This window comes from Neophocaena asiaeorientalis, unplaced genomic scaffold, assembly GCF_003031525.2.
Source record: "Neophocaena asiaeorientalis asiaeorientalis breed wild unplaced genomic scaffold, Neophocaena_asiaeorientalis_V1.1 scaffold192, whole genome shotgun sequence".
NCBI classification, from domain to species: Eukaryota; Metazoa; Chordata; class Mammalia; order Artiodactyla; family Phocoenidae; genus Neophocaena; species Neophocaena asiaeorientalis.
In genome coordinates, this window is record NW_020185326.1 from 5874782 (window position 1) to 5897119 (window position 22338).

The 22338-nt window shown below is 43.9% G+C and overlaps 2 protein-coding genes across 2 annotated transcripts in view; both read right to left on the reverse strand.

Moving 5' to 3' along the window:
* Positions 1-530: 530 nt before the first annotated feature.
* Positions 531-14099, reverse strand: TRMT10B (tRNA methyltransferase 10B). The gene is made up of 9 exons (XM_024734439.1): positions 14053-14099; positions 10615-10814; positions 9925-10033; positions 8952-9076; positions 6794-6946; positions 5572-5650; positions 4854-4921; positions 1574-1697; positions 531-975 (listed from the first exon to the last, which is right to left on the reverse strand). The coding sequence occupies exons 2-9, from the start codon at positions 10795-10797 to the stop codon at positions 869-871; spliced, it is 948 nt and encodes a 315-aa protein (XP_024590207.1). The 5' UTR covers positions 10798-10814; positions 14053-14099; the 3' UTR covers positions 531-868.
* Positions 14100-18672: 4573 nt separating this feature from the next.
* FRMPD1 (FERM and PDZ domain containing 1) overlaps positions 18673-22338 on the reverse strand; it is a 46260-nt gene continuing 42594 nt past the window's right edge. Inside the window, exon 15 of the mRNA XM_024734458.1 lies at positions 18673-21053. Within this exon, the coding sequence (XP_024590226.1) occupies positions 18673-21053 (2381 nt within the window). The remainder of the gene's footprint in view (positions 21054-22338) is intronic.

The following is a 22338-nucleotide window of genomic DNA, read 5'->3' on the forward strand; positions in this document are numbered from 1 at the left end:
ATTTGCTAGCAGCTTAGTTATCAAGTTTACTAACCCAAACTGGCCAGAGTAACTGAAGCAACTCCACCTGACTAGGACATGAGAAAAGATCACCGAGATTTAGGTTTCCTAACAGGCTTGTGTCAGATGCAATGTATTTTCTGGCTCTTTTCAAGTTAGACTTATCAATACTGTGTTGTTGCTTTTCATTTTGACCTGTTAATCACAAGTATATATGAAGAATCTAGTTTGTACAAGGCTCAGAAGGATACAAAGATACTCCCACAAATTGTTAGGAGACTACTTGTTCAGAAGAGAGAAGCCCTCCATGCTCATACTCAGAATAGGGGAGACAGAGTAGGAGCCATAGATGGAAAAAAGTGCTATGGGGGAGCTTAAAGCAGGGCTAGGTTAGGAAAGGCTGATCCTGGAAAGCCTATGTACAACATATTACTTGAGTTAGGGAAAATCAGCATCATCGAGATGGCTGGAGAAAGTCATACAACTTTATGATGCCCGTGTAGTGAAAATTAGACTCAGTAGAATAATACTTACTTGATTATTTAAGCTATCTCTAAAGAGTAGGTATTTCACAAATAGATGTACAGAAGATGAATTAACACATCCAAAGCCATGTAGTTTTAGGGCTAATTCATTATTATGTAAACTTTTAGTTAGTCAACATATATCTGGGCACTTCCTGTGAGCCAGGCACTATGGGAGATACAAAAGAGCATAAAATATGGTCCCTGTTAGTAACTCCTATCCCAGTGAAGAGCCAAGATGTCAAGTAAAGGCAAATGAGTACCACCACCATCCTCTGATCTGTTCTTTGGTCAAGGCAACTCCAGCAACTTAACCTCCGGCAGCTGCAATCTTAGGCTGTCCATCATTCCACTGAGTTCTGAAGAGTATAGCCTTTTCTGGAAGAAACTCCTTTCTTCAATGCTTCAGGCCAGTTTTGAGTCTCAAAGTAAGTGGACAGGATATCAAACACTGTTAGAAAGGTAAACAGAAAACATAGTGACCATACAGAAGAAAAAGAGAACTAGTAAATGACTAATGAGGAAAAAAGTGTTCTGGAATATTTTATTCAACAAACTTACTCTACCACACACGGTACTAGATCCTGGGGAGACAGAGGCAAAGACACAGGCCCTGCTTACCTACAAGGACCTCAGCCTACACTGAGAGATACAGACCTCTGAATGGACAATGCTGCAACAGAGAGGAACACAGTACAATGGGAACAAAACAGGCCCTGACGTGGCCTGGGATGTGGAGGGGAGCAGCCAAGATGCCTGTAAACTGAATCCTGAAGGACAAGTAGGAATTCACTGTTCAATGATAGATTGAAGGCATGGCATTCTAGGACAAGGGAACAATTTCAACTATCTTTAACATAGTTGGGAACCAGGAAGAAAATGAAAACTGCCTCTGAGAGGCCAGAATACATGTCACAAAGTACATACAGTAAAGTCCAAGCACATCAGTCACAGGGGAGACTGCTTCAAGGGCCGTTTATACTGAAACACAATACAAAGAAGCAGCAGCAGAACTAATACACGTTAAGCATGGGCCATGTGAGCAGTACCTTGATTGATGGCCAGTATCTCTGAATGATAGTTCTTCCCATTCTGGCGTCTGACCATGTATTCCTGGATTGGTAAGCGAGCAGTCTTGACAGAGTGTTCTTGGGCCTTTTGAAATGTCACCTTCTGTAAATCACAAATATTTTTCTTATAAAAATAATACACAAAGATAGTCTCATTGTAATATGCAGAGCAAACTTAAGAATCCTCATGTACCACCACCCCAATTTCCATCTGTAATCATAATTAAATGATAAGTGTAGTAAAATTAAGTAGCCTATGGTAGAATGGAAGAAAATGTAGACAAGGAAAAATGGCTTGTGCAGCAACACCTCACTTATTTGGGATTCATTTATCTGCTGGCTTCCACTCACTACTACTTACAACCAAGAAGGAAATAAGTAAAAATAGGCACATCTGCAGCCACAATCTGCATCCAAAAATCCAAGCCGTCTAACCAATGAGAGGAGAACACTCCTGGCCCTAACTCAGTAAGACCCAATTCTGGACATCTGGAGTTTTCAGTCATAGTCAATTGGTAGCAGCAAATTAGAAATAAGGGAGACAGGATTCGAGTCAGGTATACCACCAGCAACAAGACAGCGTTAAGGTATGACAGCATATAGCCCAATGAAAAGGAAAGGCTCTGAAAACTACAAAAAGAAGGCAGAACTCAAAAAATCCAACAATCTGAGGCCATTTAGTGTCAGAGTACAGTAACTAATGTCCCTTTAAAGATGTCCCTGAGTCATGGACTGAAGTTTAAATTATACTCACTACCTGGTAAGAAGCTCTGGGAACGTCATCTACCTATTTGTAATTTCAGGATTAAAGGTTTAGATTACTGAGAAAATTAGCATACTTAGGTTTGGAAGGGACCTCGGTAGTTAACTATTCCACTCCAACCACCCATCCAATGTTTGTCTATCCTCTATGAACTTTCCCAGATGGCCTCTGGCTTTAAATGGACAACCCTTGTGACAAGAAGTTCATGCATCCTAGGGTAACCCATTTCAATTTTGATAGCAGCAGTTAATAGGAAATCTTCTTGATATTGAGGCAAATTTTCTATTTTCCCTGAGACTTCCAGTCATCTGTCCTAGTTCTGTTCCCCCAGGGCCACACCAGGCATGTAAAATGGCCCTTCCACAAGACAGCCATTCAGACACTTGAAGGCAGGGATCATGCCCTATGAATCCTCTCATCTCCAGACTGACAACCTCAGTTCTGTTGACCTTTCCTTGACTATGATTTAGTTTTGAGTCCCTGCATTATTCAGGTCAACCTCTTCTGAACTTGTTCTAGCTTGTCAATGTCTATTCATTTACTGTCCCATATTGACTGGCCACTGTGAGTATGGTCTAACCAACTGGAACAGCGTGAAGCAGGCCTAGCACCTTCTTTGTTCTGACACTGGACTACCTGCCTCTCAGATTCACATGAAACACAATTCCAAAAGAGGACATCCAAAAATGTTTTAAGTGATGCAATTCAGATGGGATAAAGGTACAGCTACTTAAAGGACTTCTTTGAAGGATAACACTCCTTTGCATATATGAGCTATGATTATGTTTTAAGTCTATTCCTTTATAATCACTCTGAACTGAAGTACAGAATTCGAAGTTAGTAGGAAACTTGGATGCTGCCCTGAAGGAGTTTATAGTCTAGTTTCTGTTCTCTGAACATTTAAAGATAAAATGACTCCCCTTGAAGAAATCTTGTTCTTAGCATATTTCTGTGAAGAAGCCAAACTCTTAAGTTAACAACTAAACAAATCTTTGTGCCAGTTATTTTTCAGTTTAAATGTTGGTGGAAAATAAAAAGAGGACAGTGTGTTAAATTTGCACATCTATAGATCATACACTGCTCACTGGCCCTCTAGAATTGTCTGCTTCAAAAAAGGGGATGTCACTCTGCTGTGGAAGACTGTATTTGGTTGTTACGTCTCTTTAATCTCTTTTAACCTTAAATAGCCCCTATGACTATTTCAGTTTTCATTACATTGACTTTTTTGAAAGTCTGGTCCAGGTGTCTTGTAGAATGTCTCACATGCTGGATCTGTTTATGATTAAATTCAGTTTAAACATTTTCTAATAAGAATACTTCACAGGTAAGATTCCATCACATCAGGAGGCACATGTCACTATTGGTGATTCTAAGTTTGATCATTTGTTAAGATAGGGACCTCCAGATCACTTTATTGTAATGGTACACTTTTGTGGGCTGGTACTTCGAGACCACTTGGAATAGTCAGTTCCCTCACAACCTTTCCTTCAGTCAATTCCCTGAATCAATGATTACATTGAGAGTGACAAAATGATGATTTCTCAATTCTATTATGCATTTCTCATTTATTAACTGGCATTCTTTAGAGCTCTCTCCTCCCCCCACCTCCTGCCCATTTTTTAGATTATCACTATGGAGTCATGGAACTCTTTTTTAGAATAAATGCAATTCAGTTAAGTATCATCTGTGTCAAATATGTGTATGTATCTCATATATACATGAAAAAATACACTCACATATATGAAAAATATATATATATAAAATATACCCATAAACACATACTTGTGTGATCACAGACTATATCAAGAGGGATACACAAGAAAACCATGGTTGCCTCATGCAGCGGATACTGGGTGACAAGGCTGAGAGGCAGACTTACTTTTCACTGTGCTCCTTTTTACACATTTTAACTATTATATCATTATTAACTATGCAATATGCTAATTAAATATTTAAAAATTATCTCAACAAATATTTGTATAATAGAAACATATTTCAAAACTCCAATTATTCCAATAAAATTCCAATTCAACAAAAGAAATCTGAACGTCCTACTGAGGTAGAGATTATGGGATAAGACTTCTGTCAACAGGGAAGATGGCCTAAGAAGGAACAAACTGCTCTTTCACAAAGAACAAACAGCTGGTAAGAATGCTGAGTCAAAGCTTCCTTGGTCAAGATCAGAGTCATCCTTGCAGGACTGAAGAGAGGAGAGAAGAAAGGAGTTCAGTAATGGTTATTTATGTAATTACTAAATACTTCCCATTCCAGTCCCTGACTGGATTCTGTCAGGTCAGTGTTGCTGACATTGCTGATGAGAAGAGAGGGAAGTTGGCAAGTAGGAGGGCCAACCTAGGCAGAATAGGCTCCTACTTCCTATTGCCTCTGAGTTTTTAGGCCTTTTGGCCTAAGATTACGACAGGGCAAGGATTTCTTTCTCTAAAAGAAAGTGCCACTTTTCAAAATGCAGTTGTCAGGCCTAAAATATACACCTACCTTCTGAATGCTTTCATCCACAAGTCCACCAAGGATGTAAACTTTGTTTAGATCAACATCTTCAAGAGCTAATGAAAAAATGAAGGCCACTGAGGTCAATCTGTTTTATAATTTCTAAATCCAAAGACTGTAAAAGGAAAGAATTATTAATGATAAAAGTAGAAATTTAATGAAATAGAAAACAAAAAGATAATAGATTTGCTAATTAGATTTGCTAATTCCCTGAAAAGATCAATTAAATGTCAATTAATTAGACATATCTAATCAAATATGCAGACTCAAATCACCATTAGGATTCAGAAAGGAGGCAAAATGTCAAAGGAAGGTAAAATTGAAGAGAATACTGAGGTCAACTTAATACAATAAAATAGAAAATTATGCGAAACAGATGATTTTCTGGGAAAAAAATATTTATCTAACATCAATCTGAGAAGGATCAATGTTAGGAGGTGACGAGGAAAACTCATGAGGATTACCAGGTAACTCACAAGCTCCAGCTGAGGATGGAGACCCTAAATCTGTGCAGCTGTGTGCACATGGCAGGACAAATATGAAGCATTCAGTGAGGTCTCTGTCCATAAGAGGTGTGCAATTAACGTCCATTCCTTTTTTTTCTTGGATACGCCTTGGGTGGCTTTAATAAACTCTGACCCCAGGAATAATGAAATAAAGGGCTGGATGCAATGTGCTACATGAATGCATGCAGTAAAGTACATACCATGTTCTGAGTCAGGAGTCAGGTACACAAGGGTTTCCAGAGGAAATAAACTAAAGCAGTCTTCTTCTGTTATGTCTAGCTGAAAAATGTAAACAATCCAATGTAGTGTGAACTAGGTTAAGACACAGCCCACGCTGCAGCAACTAGTTACAGGGCATGTAGTTTCTATCAGGCATGGCTCCAGGTACATCAAGAGGATACATGTCTGACAACCTGTTCTCAGAAAGTGCTCAGTTGGGTAGCGGAAGTAGAAAGGTAAAGACATTCGACCCTACAAAGTGAGACAGAAAGTGGTAATGAGGCCCTAAGAGACATACCGGGAGCATGCCCCAGGACTACAGAGAGGGAATGACAACACCAGGGACAATGTTCTAGCAAAGGGAATGCTGGAACTGGGTTTCTGAAGAGGTGAGATTGACACACATACAAAAGGAAGAAGTATTCAAAGTGGAGGACATCACCTAAGAAAAGCATGAAGACAGGAAAGGAAGGGGACTGAACTACGTGGCTCTTAGAGTGGATCTGTTTGGCTCACATACAGGAATCATAAAACACATACAGAAAAGTAAAGCTAGGAATGTGTTACAGGAGGGATCATTAAGGTAAGAGCAACCATGACTAACTGTGCAGCACCACATAGGGCGCTTTTCACACTCGTTGCCTCAGAGGACCTCTCTGGAGAAGGCCACACTACCCAGTCTCAGCTACATAATGCAAACACACAAAGGCACTTTTAGTGGCACTTCTTAGGCACTGATCTGGATTCTTGCCTGTATGTCAATCACTACATTTAAGAGATCCTAGAGAAAGTACTGAAAGTAACTTAGTACTCCATAAAACTCATCTTAAATCCATATTACTTTCATAAGGATTCTCTCTTTCCCCCAAAATTCATGTTCCCTAATTCTGCACTACTAAGAACAAGAAAGGAATCATGGCATGTCCCTAAAACATTGCTGGTACATAGTCTAGCATACAATACACTGGATACAAAATACAGCCCTAGATACTGGTAATATTAGTTTGCCAATGCAGTGGAAGGATGAAAATTTTAAAACATAAGAACTGATGAGAGGTTCTAAATTTTTAAAGATTGTAATAATGAAAACATATAAACATTTTTTTTACATTGAAATGTGAAAAAGTAAAAAAAAATTTACTATTACCCCCTCCAACCTACTTTTCAGATGACAATCCAAATAATATGCAAAATGAGGCTTACCAGATAACTAGAAAATCCATCATTCATCCTCAAACACTCTTCATACAGGGGACTGTCTGTGGTGAATCCAGTGAGGCAGATCCAAAATGGCCTGTCAGCTTTTTTATTTGAGCCATACAACCTTCGGATCTGTCCAGCCAGTCTACTTAATTCCTTCGAAGAAGTAAGGACAATTTGTGGTAGGAACATGCCCACTCTTTCTAAATTCATTATCAACAAATGGTTACTCAGTAAGTTCACTGAATACTACTCTGGGAAAGCTCATGAATTCAATGGCCCTTTTACTCCAGGAGTGAGTACATGCATGTATGCACGTGTGTTACATCCCATGGTATCACACCTTATAGATGAAACTTAAGGTAATGATACTAGCCCAGAAAACCAAGACCTCTCCCTCCTTCTGGATCTGCTGATATATATGTATATATAAATATATACATATATATATATATAAAATTTTTCTTTTAGCTTTTACCTAAAATCTTACCATGTGGGCTTCCCTGGTGGCAGAGTGGTTACGAATCCGCCTGCCAATGCAGAGGACATGGGTTCAAGCCCTGGTCAGGGAAGATCCCACATGCCGTGGAGCAACTAAGCCCGTGCACCACAACTACTGAGCCTGCATTCTAGATCCTGTGAGCCACAACTACTGAGCCTGTGAGCCACAACTACTGAATCCCACGCCTAGAGCCCGTGCTCCGCAACAATAGAAGCCACTGCAATGAGAAGCCGCGCACTGCAATGAAGAGTAGCCCCCGCTCACTGCACCTAGAGAAAGCCCGTGCCGAGCAACGAAGACCCAATGCAGCCAAAAATAAATAAATAAATTTATATATATAAAAAAATCTTACCATGTGATGGTTACTGTTTATCAAAAAGAGATTAGATTACTGTACAGACGTTTTTATACTCCATCAGTTAAACTTGGCACCTCCTCCCTAACTTCAGGAGCTGTCATAGGTTTGGAAGTTTTAACTTTCCATTCTGATTTATTAGAGATATCACCCGTATAGAAAGGTAGTTTCACAATCTGGCCTGATTTGGTTCAGTACAGGTAAAAAAAAAAAGCTTTGGATTTGATTTAATCTGATATCTCAATTAATATAAACATTAGAAAATTCTTAGTTGACCTTTTCAGAGGACTATAGTTAGAGGTTCCATGGAAGAATCCTAGATCCTAATTTCTCTGAAAAACATGCAAACACTAGCATGTGTAACAGGGACGTTGGAAAACACAGATTTCTTTTGTGGTGTAAGGCCTAAAATCAAGGCCCAATATTGTGTGCCACTTTGATATCTGGTGAAAATAAGAGGCCTTGAATGGCCTAACTGCAAGTTCCCCTCCCAATTCTGCTCCCATGGATAAGGTTCACTAGCTAAACAATTTTTTTTTTTTATCAAAGGGATTCCTTTGATAAAGGGTTCCTGCTATCCCTGCGTAGTGGGTTTCAATTCTCTGCCAGCCCATGGAATTATTACAGCAAACCAATCACATCTTCCCGTAGGAATCTAATTTCTTGATACTACAAAACCTACCCCCCACGGCCCCTGGTTGTTCATTCTGTTCCCGAGTGCAATCCCATGTGGCCCTGCATGATGTCCAGTGTCATCCTCCCCTCGGGCTGAGTATATGTGACCAATAAACTGCTATAGATCTTATCTGTCCAGTGTCGAGTGTTGTGTGTTCAGCCATCCCCAGAATCATAGGGTGAAAAATCCCTCCTTCACCGACGGGGTAAATGGGCAGCTTTTAAAAACACACACATTGTAGAAAGACCTCCCACCAGGTAATCTCCCCACAACGTGCAACCAGGCGAATATTCCTCTCCCCGGCAGGAGGCCAAAGATTTCATCTCTGGAGAATTCAACCTGAAAGGCTCCATCTAGACTGGGGATACCATAAGCACAGAGGCAAAGGCAGTGGGCTCAAAACAGAAGATAAAGGAAAAATTTTTAAACTAAACCATATGTCTATTCTCTTCCTGATTCTTTACAACAGCCATCTCAGAACTTAGTAGCCATGTGTAGAAAACTAAACACATTTGCTGGTTTACCAGAGAATCATAGAAGCTGGAGCTGGTCATGTTCTTTGTGAAAGCTGTTCCCACCTGGACCTCCCTCAGGTGAGCAGGAATTCAGAGTTCAGTGGATGTTTTACCTTCTTAGACATGTGGTGGGTCATACTCAAATCGATGCAGAGTCTTGGTCCTGAGTGTTTGGCTTCCAAAAGTCTTTCCTTGGTTAAGGATCTCAGAAAACGTTTGCTGTGCTGGGGGTAGATGCCTAGAGTAGAAATATCAGAAAGGAATAAACATGGAAAAACTAAAAATGTTATTCAGTAAGAAATAAATCTCCCCAGCCAGGTGAGTAATTTTTGCATATGAAGAGAAACTGGAAGCTCATGCAAGGTATTCATTCATTAGGCAGTTTAGGTATAGCAGAACGGTGAAATGAGTGCTCTGGAGCACACTGCTGGATCTAAGAGTTCAGTTTGTTCATTTATTACCTATATGATCTTGGGCATGTTATTTCATTTCTTTGAGCCTCAATCCCTTCACCTAGAAAATGAGGATAATAAAAGTACTTACCCTTATGGTAATCCATGTAAAATCCTTAGCACTGAACCTAGCACACAGTACTGAATAAACATTGGCTGTTGTTGTTATCATACTTTCTACTTCTGAGCTTATAAACACATACACGCACTAGACAGCTTATATTTGAAAGGCAGCCTCAAATGTTGCTCTCTTTGATACTTTGATTCCCAACAAAATAGGCTAATAGGTCCTATCTCCCAGATGTTTGTTTTACTTAAAAACACTATCCCTGGGCTTCCCTGGTGGCGCAGTGGTTGAGAGTCTGCCTGCCGATGCAGGGGACGCGGGTTCGTGCCCCGGTCTGGGAAGATCCCACATGCCATGGAGCGGCTGGGCCCGTGAGCCATGGCCGCTGAGCCTGCGCGTCCGGAGCCTGTGCTCCGCAACGGGAGAGGCCACGGCAGTGAGAGGCCCGCGTACCGCCAAAAAAAAAAAAAAAAAAAAAAACACTATCCCTAACTCTCCTAGGAACAGGCAGATACCAGTTTGCTAAGAAATAAATATAATTACACCAGCAATCTGATTTATTGTTACCTGAATTTTCTACACGATTGGCTTTTCTTCTTTCTTTCTCTTGTCTTCTTTTACTCTTCTTTGCTGCAACTATCTTTTCCCAGTGTCTCTGTTTTCTTTGGACATTTTTCTTATGTTATCCAGAAAACAAAATTGTTTGAGAACTTCATAAGCACCAAAAAGGAAAATGAATATTAGAAACAGTTACTTAATTATTTTTAAAATTTAGATTAAAGTTAGGAGAGAAAAAGGGTATTAGTCTTAAAAACAAAAATGGGAGGGAAGAGATATGGGAACATACGTATATGTATAACTGATTCACTTTGTTATAAAGCAGAAGTTAACACACCATTGTAAAGCAATTATACTCCAATAAAGATGTTTAAAAAAAAAAAAAAAGGACTAGATTGCGTTTAGAGAAAGCAGAACCCCAGAAAAGAGATGTGACATGCCCAAGGTCACAGTAAATTTATTAGGGACAGGGTTGAGATTTCCTGACCCTTCTGAGGTGTGCAAAAATTCCTCTTAACTTTACTTACTTTTTCTGTGACTCAAATGGAACTGAAACCTTAAGCCAGGAAACTCATCCCTGGGAATACACCTAACTCATTCCCAGTCTTTTTTTTTACCAATATCTATCCTTAGAACAGGGGTCTCTGGAACATTCCATCGTCTCAAAGCCCGTGACCATAAACAATCCATTCCACTCACCGAGCGCCACACTGCATTGCTTGTAGGCAGGGTCATCTCTCGATGCTCACATTCCACGTCAATCTGTAGAAGCTGGAAGCTTTCAGAGATGCCATCTTCACCTGTGTCCTCTAGGGTGACTTCTTGCTCCTGCAGCACGTGTGACTCTGTTTTCTGAGCGCTCCCTTCTAACTTCCAGTCCATGTGCTTAGTCCTCTGTCCTTTTCACCCAGATTAGGAAAAGGCACAATTATCTGAGACATTACATTATTTAACTTGCAGAGGTATTTCCCTATATCCAAATGACAAACAGGGTTACTGCATTACTGAAGGAGTAGAAGTGTGTAAAATACTAACACAGACTAACTGAACTGAGAAAAGCATGTGTGTCTTCTAGAGAAATAAGTCAGCACAGAAACCTTTCAGTAGTAAGGAAGCCAAATTCACTACTTAGAAGACAAGCACAACTCCTGACAACCCCAAGAAATCAAAGATTATTCACTGCTGCAGTGACACAGATAATGAGTTCATTTACTGTATTCTTTGAAATGCACCTATGAGTTGAGGGCGAGACAAAGATGGCAAAATCCACCTATCCCATTATGTTTCTGTTTATTTTCAAAACCATTCCTTTAGCAAATATTTACTGAGCACCTACTCTATGCAAAGTCCTGTACTAGAAACATCCTGGGAGGTTTAGAGCTAGCCAAAAATTATGGTGAAGAGCGGCCCAAAACCAACCAAGAATTCTAGGTTGCACATATTCCCTCCCCCAACTCAGTATCACTGCAGCAGAAAGCCACAGTCATAGTGGAAATGGCTAATATCCATCAGAAGTGCCGAGGTAGAAAAATATGAAGAACCATTGTTACAACACACTTAACTAATGTAATAATTTCAAAGTGGTGTTCAAAATCCTTGAGGAAGATATGACTAAGAAGTGTTCTAGTCTACAGCTAAGTGTCACAAAGAATGGTATAACCATTGCTCATGGCTGCTCCTCTGAGCCTAGTGTGCTACCTACGTATCAGGAAAAGTGTATCCTTGAAAAAGTAAATTATGTAATATGATCCATGCACATGGTAAAGACTTAGTTGTAAGAAAAGTAATGATCAATTCTCTGACCCCTTCCACCTCTGGTGGGGGGGGGGGGGCCAACGTTTGTTAACCAGCTGCTTTTAGTTCTGGTAATTTACTCCTTAACCTGAAATCATATGCTTACACCGTTACTTCCTGATTCATCAACTTTCCCTATGAAACACCAAAATTCAAATCACTTTAATTAGCCCCTTTTATTTTTAGCTCTTCTCTTAGTTACCTTGACCTTTAAATTCTTTTGAGGTATAATTTATACACAATAAAATGCCAAGATTTTAAAGGGCAAGTTTGTGTGTTGGGAGGGATGGTGGGGAGAGGTTTGAAGGGGTGGGAAGTGAGGGATGGGAATATACAAGCTCAATGAGTTTTTGACAAGTGCGGGGGGCCTGTATTACCCACACCCCATCAAGATATAGAACATTTCCATCACTCCAGAAAGTTCCCTTCCTTCTGCACTTTCCAAGTCAATCTCCATCCCATTCTCACTGCTTTCCAAATGCAATCATTGCTCTTTTTTCTATAACCATAGATTAGCTGTGCCTTATGTTATTTAAATGGACTCAAACAGTGTGTACTCTTTTGAACTTGGCATTTTGCCCCACAACTTGTTTTTGAGATTCATATATATTGCTTCATGTATCAGTAGTTTGTTCCTTTTTATTGCTGAGCAGTATTCCACACATGAATATACCACAATTTGTATATTCTCCTGTTGATAGACATTTGAGATTTTTCCAGTTTGTGGCTTTTACGAATAAAGCGGCCAAGAAATTCTCATACAAGCGTTTTTGTGGACATATGTTTTCATATCTGTTGGCTAAGTACTAACAGAATTGCTGGGTCATAGGATGGGTGCTATTTAACTCCTAAGAAACTGCCATCAATTTCCCAGAATGATTGTAACATTACACACTGCTGTCAGCAGTCTGTGAGAGTTCCAGATGGTCTGCATCATCCCCAACATTTGCTGTTGTCAGGGTTCTTAATTTTAACCATTTTTGTGTAGTGGAACCTCACTGTTTTAATTTGCATTTGTTTGATTATTAATGATATTGAGCTTTTTTTTCATGCAACTTATTGGTAATTCATAATATATCTCTGTGAGATACCTGTTCAAGCTGATGACATTGAAATTAAAATAGAGTAATAGTTCAGGAATACAAAAATGGGGTTGGGTGGTCATTGAAGATCTGGTCTCAGGCACGGCTGCATCACTGAGAACTTGAACTTTCTCTGAACTGTACCACACCCAAGGACACCATCAGTCATACTCTAACACCGGCCAGCTGCAATATTACGGTCTCAAGGTCTCCCCTTGTAACTATGCAACCATTTCAGACCCCAACTAATCCTTCCTTAATAAGCACCCTTACTTCTTGCCACCTCCAATTATAATTCTTGATAAATAACTCATGTAACTAACTGTAACCTTGCAGTTTTTGCCTTTATAAGCTTGCCCCATTTTGTAGCCTGGAGGAACACAATTCAAGTGCTTCTTGAATCTGTGTCTCCCATGCTATAGTCCTCAATGTGGCTAGAATAAAACTCTCTTCTATTCCTATTATAGATTGTTTACTGATTATTTGTCTGGACACTAACAATGGCCTATATTGATAATTAATGATCATCCATTGTTCTCTGCACTATCTGGTCTACTTGCTGTTGCTGTTCCTTAAACATACCAAGGATGTTCCCACCTTAGCGCCTTTGCACTTGCTGGTCTTTCTACCTCAATCCTCTTCTCCTAGATAATTATATGACTACCTTCCTCACTTCATTCAGATTTTCATTAACCAACATGGCACACTTTTTACTTATTTTTTTTGTCTGAATTTTCCCCTTCCTATAATGTAAGCAAGTGTTCTGTCTGCTTCATTCTCTACATCCTCAGTGCCTGGCAACGAGCTTCGTACATAACAGACGCTCAATAAAGACTTGCTGAATTAATAAATCCTCCACTCCACCATCTCTGCGTTGACAGAGGCCTCAGAACTTTTTTCTAACCCAAGTCCCACCTGATGAGCATATCCCTGGGCGCTAAGTGATGGAGACTTCTCTCATCTCCTCGTTCTAAGTTTTAGCCACCAAAGCCGGCTCCACTCCTCGGTCACCTTCAGCACTAGAACACCCTGACCCCAACCTCGAGTGTACACCGCGTGCAGGCCCAGTCTGGTCCATAAGCTGCGAGTACGACGGGAAGCAGGAAGGAACAGCGCCAAGAAGGTGGGGGACATGAGGCCACACGACTGCTGGGCGGGCGCCTGCTCCCCAGGCGCCTGTCTGCCCTGCCCGCGAACGAGGCGGCATTCCCTGGCCGGACCCCCAGCCCCCACCCCTGCCGGCAACGAGGCCCCGGCGTACCTGAACCCGTCACCTCACGCAGCAGCAGAGAAACCCACCAAGCCCCACCTCCGACTTCACTTCCGGTTCCTGCCCCTCTCCGAGTAGCATTCTGGGAGTTGTCGTTTTCAGCCTAGCGGCTGTGTGTTCCGCGAAGACTTGGGCTTCGGCTGCCGTGCCCACGGTAGTACTAAGGAGCTGCGTCCCGCCAGAAGGTTGCCGCGCCTCACTGAGCCTCCGTTTCCTCGCATGTTAGCTGGGCATACAATCCCAGCCGCTCGCCGACCTCACAGGGCTGCTGCAGGTGACCAGGCGCTTTGATGGCTGTCAAGGGCTGGACACGGCGAAGGTGGGCTGAAACCAGACTCGAACCACCCCCTCATCTCGCAACCTGGGAGCCTAGCCTTGCCCTGGTCTCCCTGGGCTTCCCCACAACCAGAAGAGCCCACGAGCTGACATAGTTCCCCTCACCACTAGCTGGCCATCCAGGGTCATAACAGATATCCCGGCTTGGGCAGATCACGAATTAGTCTAGCCTCTGGCCACGCTCCCTCCTCTTTCTCGACTCACAAATCCACGGGGAAACTTGAGTCTCAGAGACCTGAAGCGACTTGTCCAAGCCTTGGCCTGATAAAAGCTATCAACCACTCTTCCCTTTATTCCTGCAGTCCTAGGGGTCTCATGCTTTTGAGGGACCCTACCATGAATGAGCCTGAAACACCTCCTGCCCAAGAAACCACAGCCTTGTTGGATCCATCCTTGGCCTCACGGTTCCCCTCAGGACTTTTCTTTCCACAGCTTCTCCACCGCCTCCCACCCCATCCCCAGTCCATGCTTTAACCCATCCTTTATAATCTGCTACTGGAGCAACTTGTAAAATACTAAAACTAAACATGCTTTCTTCCTCAAAGGGCTTTTTCGGAAACCCAGCTGTCTTTTCTGCTCAGAAGCTGGCCTTGGCTTTCCACTCAGCAGGACTTGCAGAGTGGCTCAGATGGTCTTCAGTTGCTCCCACCACACCTTCCAGTCCCTGCACCTTGCACTCAGCTGTACCGAATACCTTTCATCCCTCCCTGCCACTGCTCTGGTGTCTCTTCACTTTTCAATGAGCTCATGAAGCTCATTCAAAAGTGGGGCTTTTCCCCACAGAAAGGCCACCTAGCTGGTATCACTGCCCAGCCCCCTCCGGCGTCCATCCATTTGCCGAATGATTATGTGTCTCCCTTACTCCAAACCCCTCAGTGGCTTCCCATTGTAATTGGATGTAAAATCTAACCTCCCCAAGGCCTTGCATGGCCTGGTTCCTGGCTGACCCTCCGACCTCATCTATCACTCTTCCCCCAGCTTGCTGTGTTCCAGTCACACCCATCTTCTTGAAATGCTTTAAACACAACAAAAGGCTTTGCAGTTACTGTTCCCTTTTCTCTCACTTTTTACATGGCTGGCTCCTTCTTACCCTTTAAGCTTCTGCTTAAACCTTCCTTCTTCAGAGAGGCCTTTACTGACCACCCCGCGCCCCCAGGGAAGATTGGCTCATCCCAGCCCCATCTTGGCACTCTTCGTTTTCTTTATTTCAATCTTCACCTATCAGTAATCTTTTTTTTTTTTCCTATGTCTTCCCTGCTGATTATAAGTTCCTCGAGGGGCTTACATCTATCACGTTAGTGATTGTATTCCCGGTACCAATGCAGTAAATATTTGTCAACAGGATAAACAAACAAGTGATTTTTCTCCCTTCTTGAGAAAAACTTACCTTCCTATCTACCAAAATCAAAACCTGACACACAATAGCTACTCAATCAATACTTTTTTTAAAAAAAAAACTACTTTATTTTTATGAATTTATTTATTTATTTTTGGCTGTGTTGGGTCTTCCTTGCTGCGTGTGGGTTTTCTCTAGTTGCAGAGAGCAGGGGCTACTCTTCCTTGCGGTGCGCGGGCTTCTCATCGTGGTGGCTTCCCTTGTTGCGGAGCACGGGCTCTAGGCGCGCGGGCTTCAGTAGTTGTGGCACACAGTCTCAGTAGTTGTGGATCATGGGCTCTAGAGCGCAGGCTCAGTAGTTGTGGTGCACGGGCTTAGTTGCTCCATGGCATGTGGGATCTTCCCAGATCAGGGCTCGAACCCGTGTCCCCTGCATTGGCAGGCGGATTCTTAACCACTGCGCCACCAGGGAAGTCCCCAATCAACACTTCTTGACATACTAGTTCTAATTAATGCTGCCTCCTACAGGAAGCCTTCCCTGATCACCATTCCCCCCAACACCCCCAAATTACTTCTCTCCTCTGAGCTCTTACAGCACCTTATCTGTTCTCTTTGGTAGTCCTGAGCATACCATGCCTTAGGTAGGTCTCTATCTCTACATGTCATCTTACCTCTCGGACCAGGAGCCCTTGCAGATAAGATTCTCACCCAACTATTTACATCCATAATCCTACATCAGGCACCCTGGCATGGGTGTACCATAAATGTTTGTTTAAAGAAATAAATCCGCCAATATGTTGGTGCGTGGAAAAATGAAGGAGTGTAAATATCCAGTCGTTTCTCAGTCATTAAACAATTGATTCTTGTGTTGGGGAGTAGGCAGTCCTGTCCTGCTCTCATGTAGGGAGCTGTGTATCTCAGAGAAAGTGCTAAACATGGCAAACCCCCTGTACTTTAGCTTCTCAACAAGCAATGAGGGGTTGCTTCAGAACTTCTGGGACTTAGTACACCTCATGGAGGCTCAGAGCAAAAATGCTGGCTCCATACAGTAGCAACCCAAGGAAGCTAACGGATTTGAGGGGAGAGGAAGCAAAGGAAGAAGGAAACAAAACATCTGAGTGCCTGTGCCTGAGGCTTCACAGTCTCCATCCTGCCTTCCATGAGAACTTATTTCTCACAATAATGCTGAATGTGTATTATATAACAATCTCTAGTTTGGGGTGTTGTGTTGATAAGAAAATGTATTCGAGTTATCCAAATAAGGCATCTGGCACATTGTAGGCCATCACTAAATGAGACTAGTGTTATTTCCTTTTGTCATTTGGGGGAAATGAGGCTCAGAGAAGCACCTATAACAACACTGCCAGGATTCAAGCTCTGATTGCGTTGAAGTCCTGAGCTCCTTCCCTAAGTTTGTGAACACAGTAAAAGTATTCAAGTCCTGTTTGGCATCATACAATTTTTAGTATTTGGGTGTCCTATTGTTCCTATTTTCCATTGTCATGAAATCACTTTAAATCTGTTTTCAAGAGCCTTATTTAAATTTTATTCAAAGTATTCTGTGAAAAGAAACAGGTCTTTAAGAAAATAAATCTTTTCCTGGCACTAGTACTGGTTAACTGGCTACTAAGTAACTGGTAACAGGGGATGGGTAGTTTCTCTTCTCTTCTCCCCAAATATGGCTTTCCTTCTGATTGGCAAGAGCTTGGTTATGTCACTTAACACCCTCACCTTTGCCCTGCTTTTGCTGGGTGAAGGAGAGAAATTAGGGAACTTTAGAGGAGACAAATTGCAGAGGAAGCACTGAGCCCACAACTGATCAGGAGCCCCAGAAGGACCGCTTGAGTAAACTCTGATAGCCCAAAGTGAGTGTCTAAACCACCTTTTGCCTGGACAGAAAAGCCAGGGGAAAAAGACCTCCCAAGGCTGTCTTCAGGTCAGTTTTCCTGGAGTCTGAAAACAAAATGCAAGGAAGGGTTTCATACTAGGAGAAGAATCCATAAACTTTGGGGATTATTACTAACTTTTTTTGAGTATTTACTAGATTTCTACCCTACAAAGCAGGCACTAGTATCCCCAATATTCAGAAGAGAAAACCAAAGCACTGAGAGGTTAAGTAGCATGTCCGACCAAGGTCCCACCAAGATTAACAGGGATTAAAATGGCTCTACTGGAATTAGTGAGAAAGGTTCTGAATATATTTCTTTTGCTCTAATATTATTCTTAAAAAGGCAAATCTAGTTCAGGGTTTTAATGTTTGCCTTTTTAGATATTTAAAACGGATAGAGGGTGGAGTCAATTTCAGGTAACACACAGAGCACACACCTGGATATGGGGGGCCAGGCAACTAAGGTGCTTACTGCCACCTAGTGGCAACCTATGCTTATCGCAGCGAGGCCGCCAAGAATACCAGGCCTCCGGGCGCAGGTGCTGCAAACCAAAACTTGGGAAGGTGGAATCTATCAAATATCCCAAGTATTCACTCCTATTTGCAGAGGTTATTGCCAAATCAGTGTGATGTGAGAAGTCAAGACAATTTTTCAGTGGCTCCACCTTCCTCCCTCATCCCTGCCTTCTTGGGACAGTTTGTGGCTTCTTGCTTCCACACTCGCAGGGTATGCTCCTCCTAGGGTACACACATTACTGATGGCAATCTGCTTGTCTGTACCCACCCAGAGGGGCTGTGAGCATCCTGGCCAGGGGCAGAGGCTTGTCTTCCTCATCTTTATGAATAAGCCAGTGAATGTTTGCTGAACAAATATGAGCGGATGCTTTTGGCCCAAACTTGTCATCACTCTGTATGATTCAGGCAAAGAGTAAGCAGCGGTTTATTTGAACACTCTAAATAATAAACATTGGAGAGGGGTGGGCAGAGGAATGGTAGGAGCTGCTCAGGGAAGTGTCCAGGGCAGGGCAGGGGGTCTGGCCAACTGGCCCTCTCACAGGGCAGTGGAGAACCAGAACTTCTGGGTCAAACAGAATACAGCAGCTGTGAGGGCCGTACACTGACGGGCCAAGAGTTTCACACTCAGGTCATGGTAGCCTCTCTCGCAGGTGAGCTTAGCGGCCTCCACAAACTGGTGGTAGGTGTACACCACATCCCTCAGGTTCCCCGCTGCCTCTCTGTGTCGGGTGGAGCAGTGGCTGCAGGCTGTGAACTGGAAGCACAGGCCGGCCAGCTGGACCAGGTGCTGGAAGGTGTCGCGCACAGCAACCTGCACCTCCTCGGGGGACTGGTCCGTTCTGATCACGTGCTGACAGCTCAACAGGAGCTTTTGGGAGCCCATGCAGAGGCGGCTCCTGCTTTCAGAAAAGTGCCAGGTGCACTTCTCGGGAGGGTGCGTGTTCCCATTTCCCCAGGAAGCTTCTAAAATGTTCTCTAATTCCAGCAAGCTCTCCGTGAGTTGGATGAAGCCCTCGGGGGTGCTGGCAGGGGCAGCTTTCAGCTGTCTCAGAGCCCTGGCGCAGTACTCCGGCCAGATGTGGCTGTTCCTCGACAGGGGCTCAGTGCTGCAGCTGTGGACCCGGGCAGGCCTCCAGGGCAGGGCCAGCTGGCCTCCTGCAGAGGGTGGTGAGGTGAGGGGGGCTGTGGGGTGTGCTTCCAGGCCCCTGTCTTCCTCCTCCGTCTCTGGCTGCAGGCCACGGAAGCACGTGGCATAGGAGAACTGGCAGCTGCACTGCTCCATCCCAGTTCTAGGGGCCACAGTCTCATTCACGCCTGCAAACCCCGAAGATGTGGCCGTCCTGAGACTGGCAGAAACTTTAGGATAGCTTTCTGGGGCAAAGCACAGGAAAGACTTCTCATTAGGAAGGCACATGCTAGGGCTTTTGTCTTTGCTTTCTGGCAGTGAACAATGATTTGAACCTTCTAAGTGGGGCTCCTCTTGAGAACGCGGTAGTGGCTCTGGCAGAGAAGGCCCTGGATTCAAACAGACCTGCTGAGGAGTGTCCCTAGGGGTGGTATCTTCCCCTATCACATGGTTAGGTGGCTCTGCCTTGACCTCCAGAGGGAAAGCTGATGAAATGGTCTGGTCCCTAAGCAAGAAATCCAGGTCTAAATCCAGCTCTGCCAATAGTTTTTGTTCTTGGGCCTGGCAGGCTTGGCCTGGGGTTTCTCTGCTTTGTCCTTGGGGGTCTCTGGGGGAATGTGGTGGGGTCTGTTCAGTCCTTGTTACAGGAGTCTCCAAGGAGAGGGAGGCTACCATGCTACCAGCTGGAGCACTGACACCAACAGTCTGTTGAACAGCATTCAACATGTCACCCTTGGGGTCACCTGGATCCTTCTCAGATTCATCATGAAATAAGTTGGTGCCATTTTTGTTTGTAACTTCTCTATCATGTTCCAAAGATAGTTGTCCTTGCTGCTCCTCCTTCGTAGGGAAAGAAGCCATCTTCTCTTCTGAATTTATTCCACATTCACCACTTCTAGGCCTGTCTCGAGGAGACAACAGAGACCCTGTGTCCTGGGGGGCAGTTTCTTGCATATGATTTGTAAACAGAGATCCCAGTCCTCTTTCTATCTGGACTCCTCCCAGCTCTAGTGTGCCTCCTTGAGAGATATTATGTGGCCCTGGGCTGCTGGTCAGGCAGATTCTGTCTGGGTTCAAGTCAGCACTGGAGAGGGAGGAGGTGCTGTCCCCAAGCTCCATGGCAAGTTCTCGGGGGGCACTGCCATCCGAGTCTTGAAATGGAGATGAGGTCTGGGGAAGCCCTACCTGAGCCGTATCTGGGCCAGATAAGCCTGGGTTGGGACTGTGAGGAGTGTTTTCTGGGGAACTGGCAACACTGGCAGTCAGAGGGGCAATCCCAGAATTCTCTTTATGGCTGGGGTCAATCCGGAGGCGAATGGCAGAAATAGAAAACACTCGAGAGTCGATGACCGACTTGGTTTCCATGGTCTCTGGCTCCATCTCCATGGCCCGGGAGGCGGGGTTTTTGCTCTTGGTCTCCCTCAGGGGAGCCAGCAGCCCCAGGGCCTTGGTCTCCAGGAGGCCAGGCTCACCCTGCACGTCTTGCAGACAGGACACAGTTGGGGAGGGTGCACTGAGGGCCAGGTAGGGCTCCCGGTCATAGTAGCACACGTCGTCCACGCTCTCCAGGGAGGCTGATGGCATCAGGGGAAATGAGACCTGACAGGTGTAGTTGGTCTTTAGGAAAGACCTTCTTTTCCTCAGGGTCTTGGCATACTTTTTCACCCCTCCCCTTCTGCTTGGCTCTCTTCCCCCTGGCTCCGGATTCAGGCTGTCCTCAGGGCTGCAAGTGCTGGCCTTATTCTGTGAGCTTGTGGCACTGGTTTCTGCAGCAGAAGCAGCTCTGAGCCCTGAGAACCAAGAAAGAAAAAAGAACATGAAAAGCACAACAACAAAAAGACTTGTAGATCTTGGGCTCAGGACTCAGGATTGCCTGGGTTCAAATCCTGGCTGGGCTGTGTAACCGTGGGCATGTTAAATCTTGAGCTCCTCAATTTCCTCTTCTGAAAGATGGGGATGATCACCGTGGTAGACCTTTTTTGGTTCTTGGTTGCCCAAGATCCATTGCCTTATCTTTTGGTCACAGTACCCCAACTTCCTTTTGGGGAATGACATCTCCCCAGTGGTTACAGTCTGCTGGAACTATTAATGAAGGGGCCCTATCCACATCAGCCAAGTGGTCAGATTTATGACCTAGAAAGTCAGTCACAAAATTTCCTAAAATTTCAAACTCAAACACATTGATTAAAAAAAAAAAAACAAAACACAAATAACAGTAGAGCCCGTTCTTTGCAGCCACAGTATCCTGACAGTACAATGAAGAATCCTGCTATCCCACCCCCGATCTGGTTGCTGCCTGCGTCTGAACCAGGTCTTCACCTCTGCTGGCAATTCTCTAAGCTATCTTACATCCTTTCAACACTTTCTCTCTGTGCTTACATTAACCCAAGTCAGTCAGTACCAGTGGTGTCGATCAGCACTGCCATGCTGGTTAGATGACTTAGTACGTATCAAGCTCCTGGCACAAGGCCTGTGCCTAATGGGTGTTCACTAAAGGGAGCCAGTGCTGTCATTGTTATGATTGTCACTACATGGGTGAGGGTCCCAAGCGAGCTTCCTTTTGACAAAAAGTGGCTGTGACTCTCAGTCATGGGCACGAGGGGTCTTGCACATACCAGGATGGATCTTTCTGCAAGGAGATGCACTTTTGTGAAGAAGTCCTGGGAATCAGCCAGAAGGAATTAAGATCACAGGCTAGCACCTGAGAATCAGAGGGCTCTTAGACTCAGACCAGTGTTTTGCACCCTGGCTGAACTTTATTAAAAACTTCATCAAATCCTAGGCTGCTCCTCAGACCTCCTAAATCAGAATCTCTGAAGCTGGGGTCTAGGAATATACCATATTTTAAACAGGTCCCTTGGGTGATTTCGATGTTTTGGAATTCCAGCCACATTTTGGAATTGCCGCTCTAGGCCACCTACAGCCACTGACCAAGGGTGTTTCTGAAGCCTAAAAAGGGAGAGGCTCCCACACTGAGTCAGGGGCCAGACCAGACCCCAGGCTCAGGAGTCCCAGGTCTGGGCTGTCTCCCCAGCTCCTCACTGGCTCTCTGTAAAAGAGGGAGTGTCCAGTGTG

What these genes read in the sequence shown, in the direction of transcription:
- TRMT10B (XM_024734439.1), bottom strand. Translation starts at nt 10,797, where the DNA reads ATGGACTGGAAGTTAGAAGGGAGCGCTCAGAAAACAGAGTCACACGTG. An exon ending in CCCACCACATGTCTAAGAAG is followed by an intron (nt 6,947 to 8,951) that starts GTAAAACATCCA and finishes ACTTCTTCGAAG; the next exon opens with GAATTAAGTAGACTGGCTGG. An exon ending in ATGGATTTTCTAGTTATCTG is followed by an intron (nt 5,651 to 6,793) that starts GTAAGCCTCATT and finishes TACATTTTTCAG; the next exon opens with CTAGACATAACAGAAGAAGA.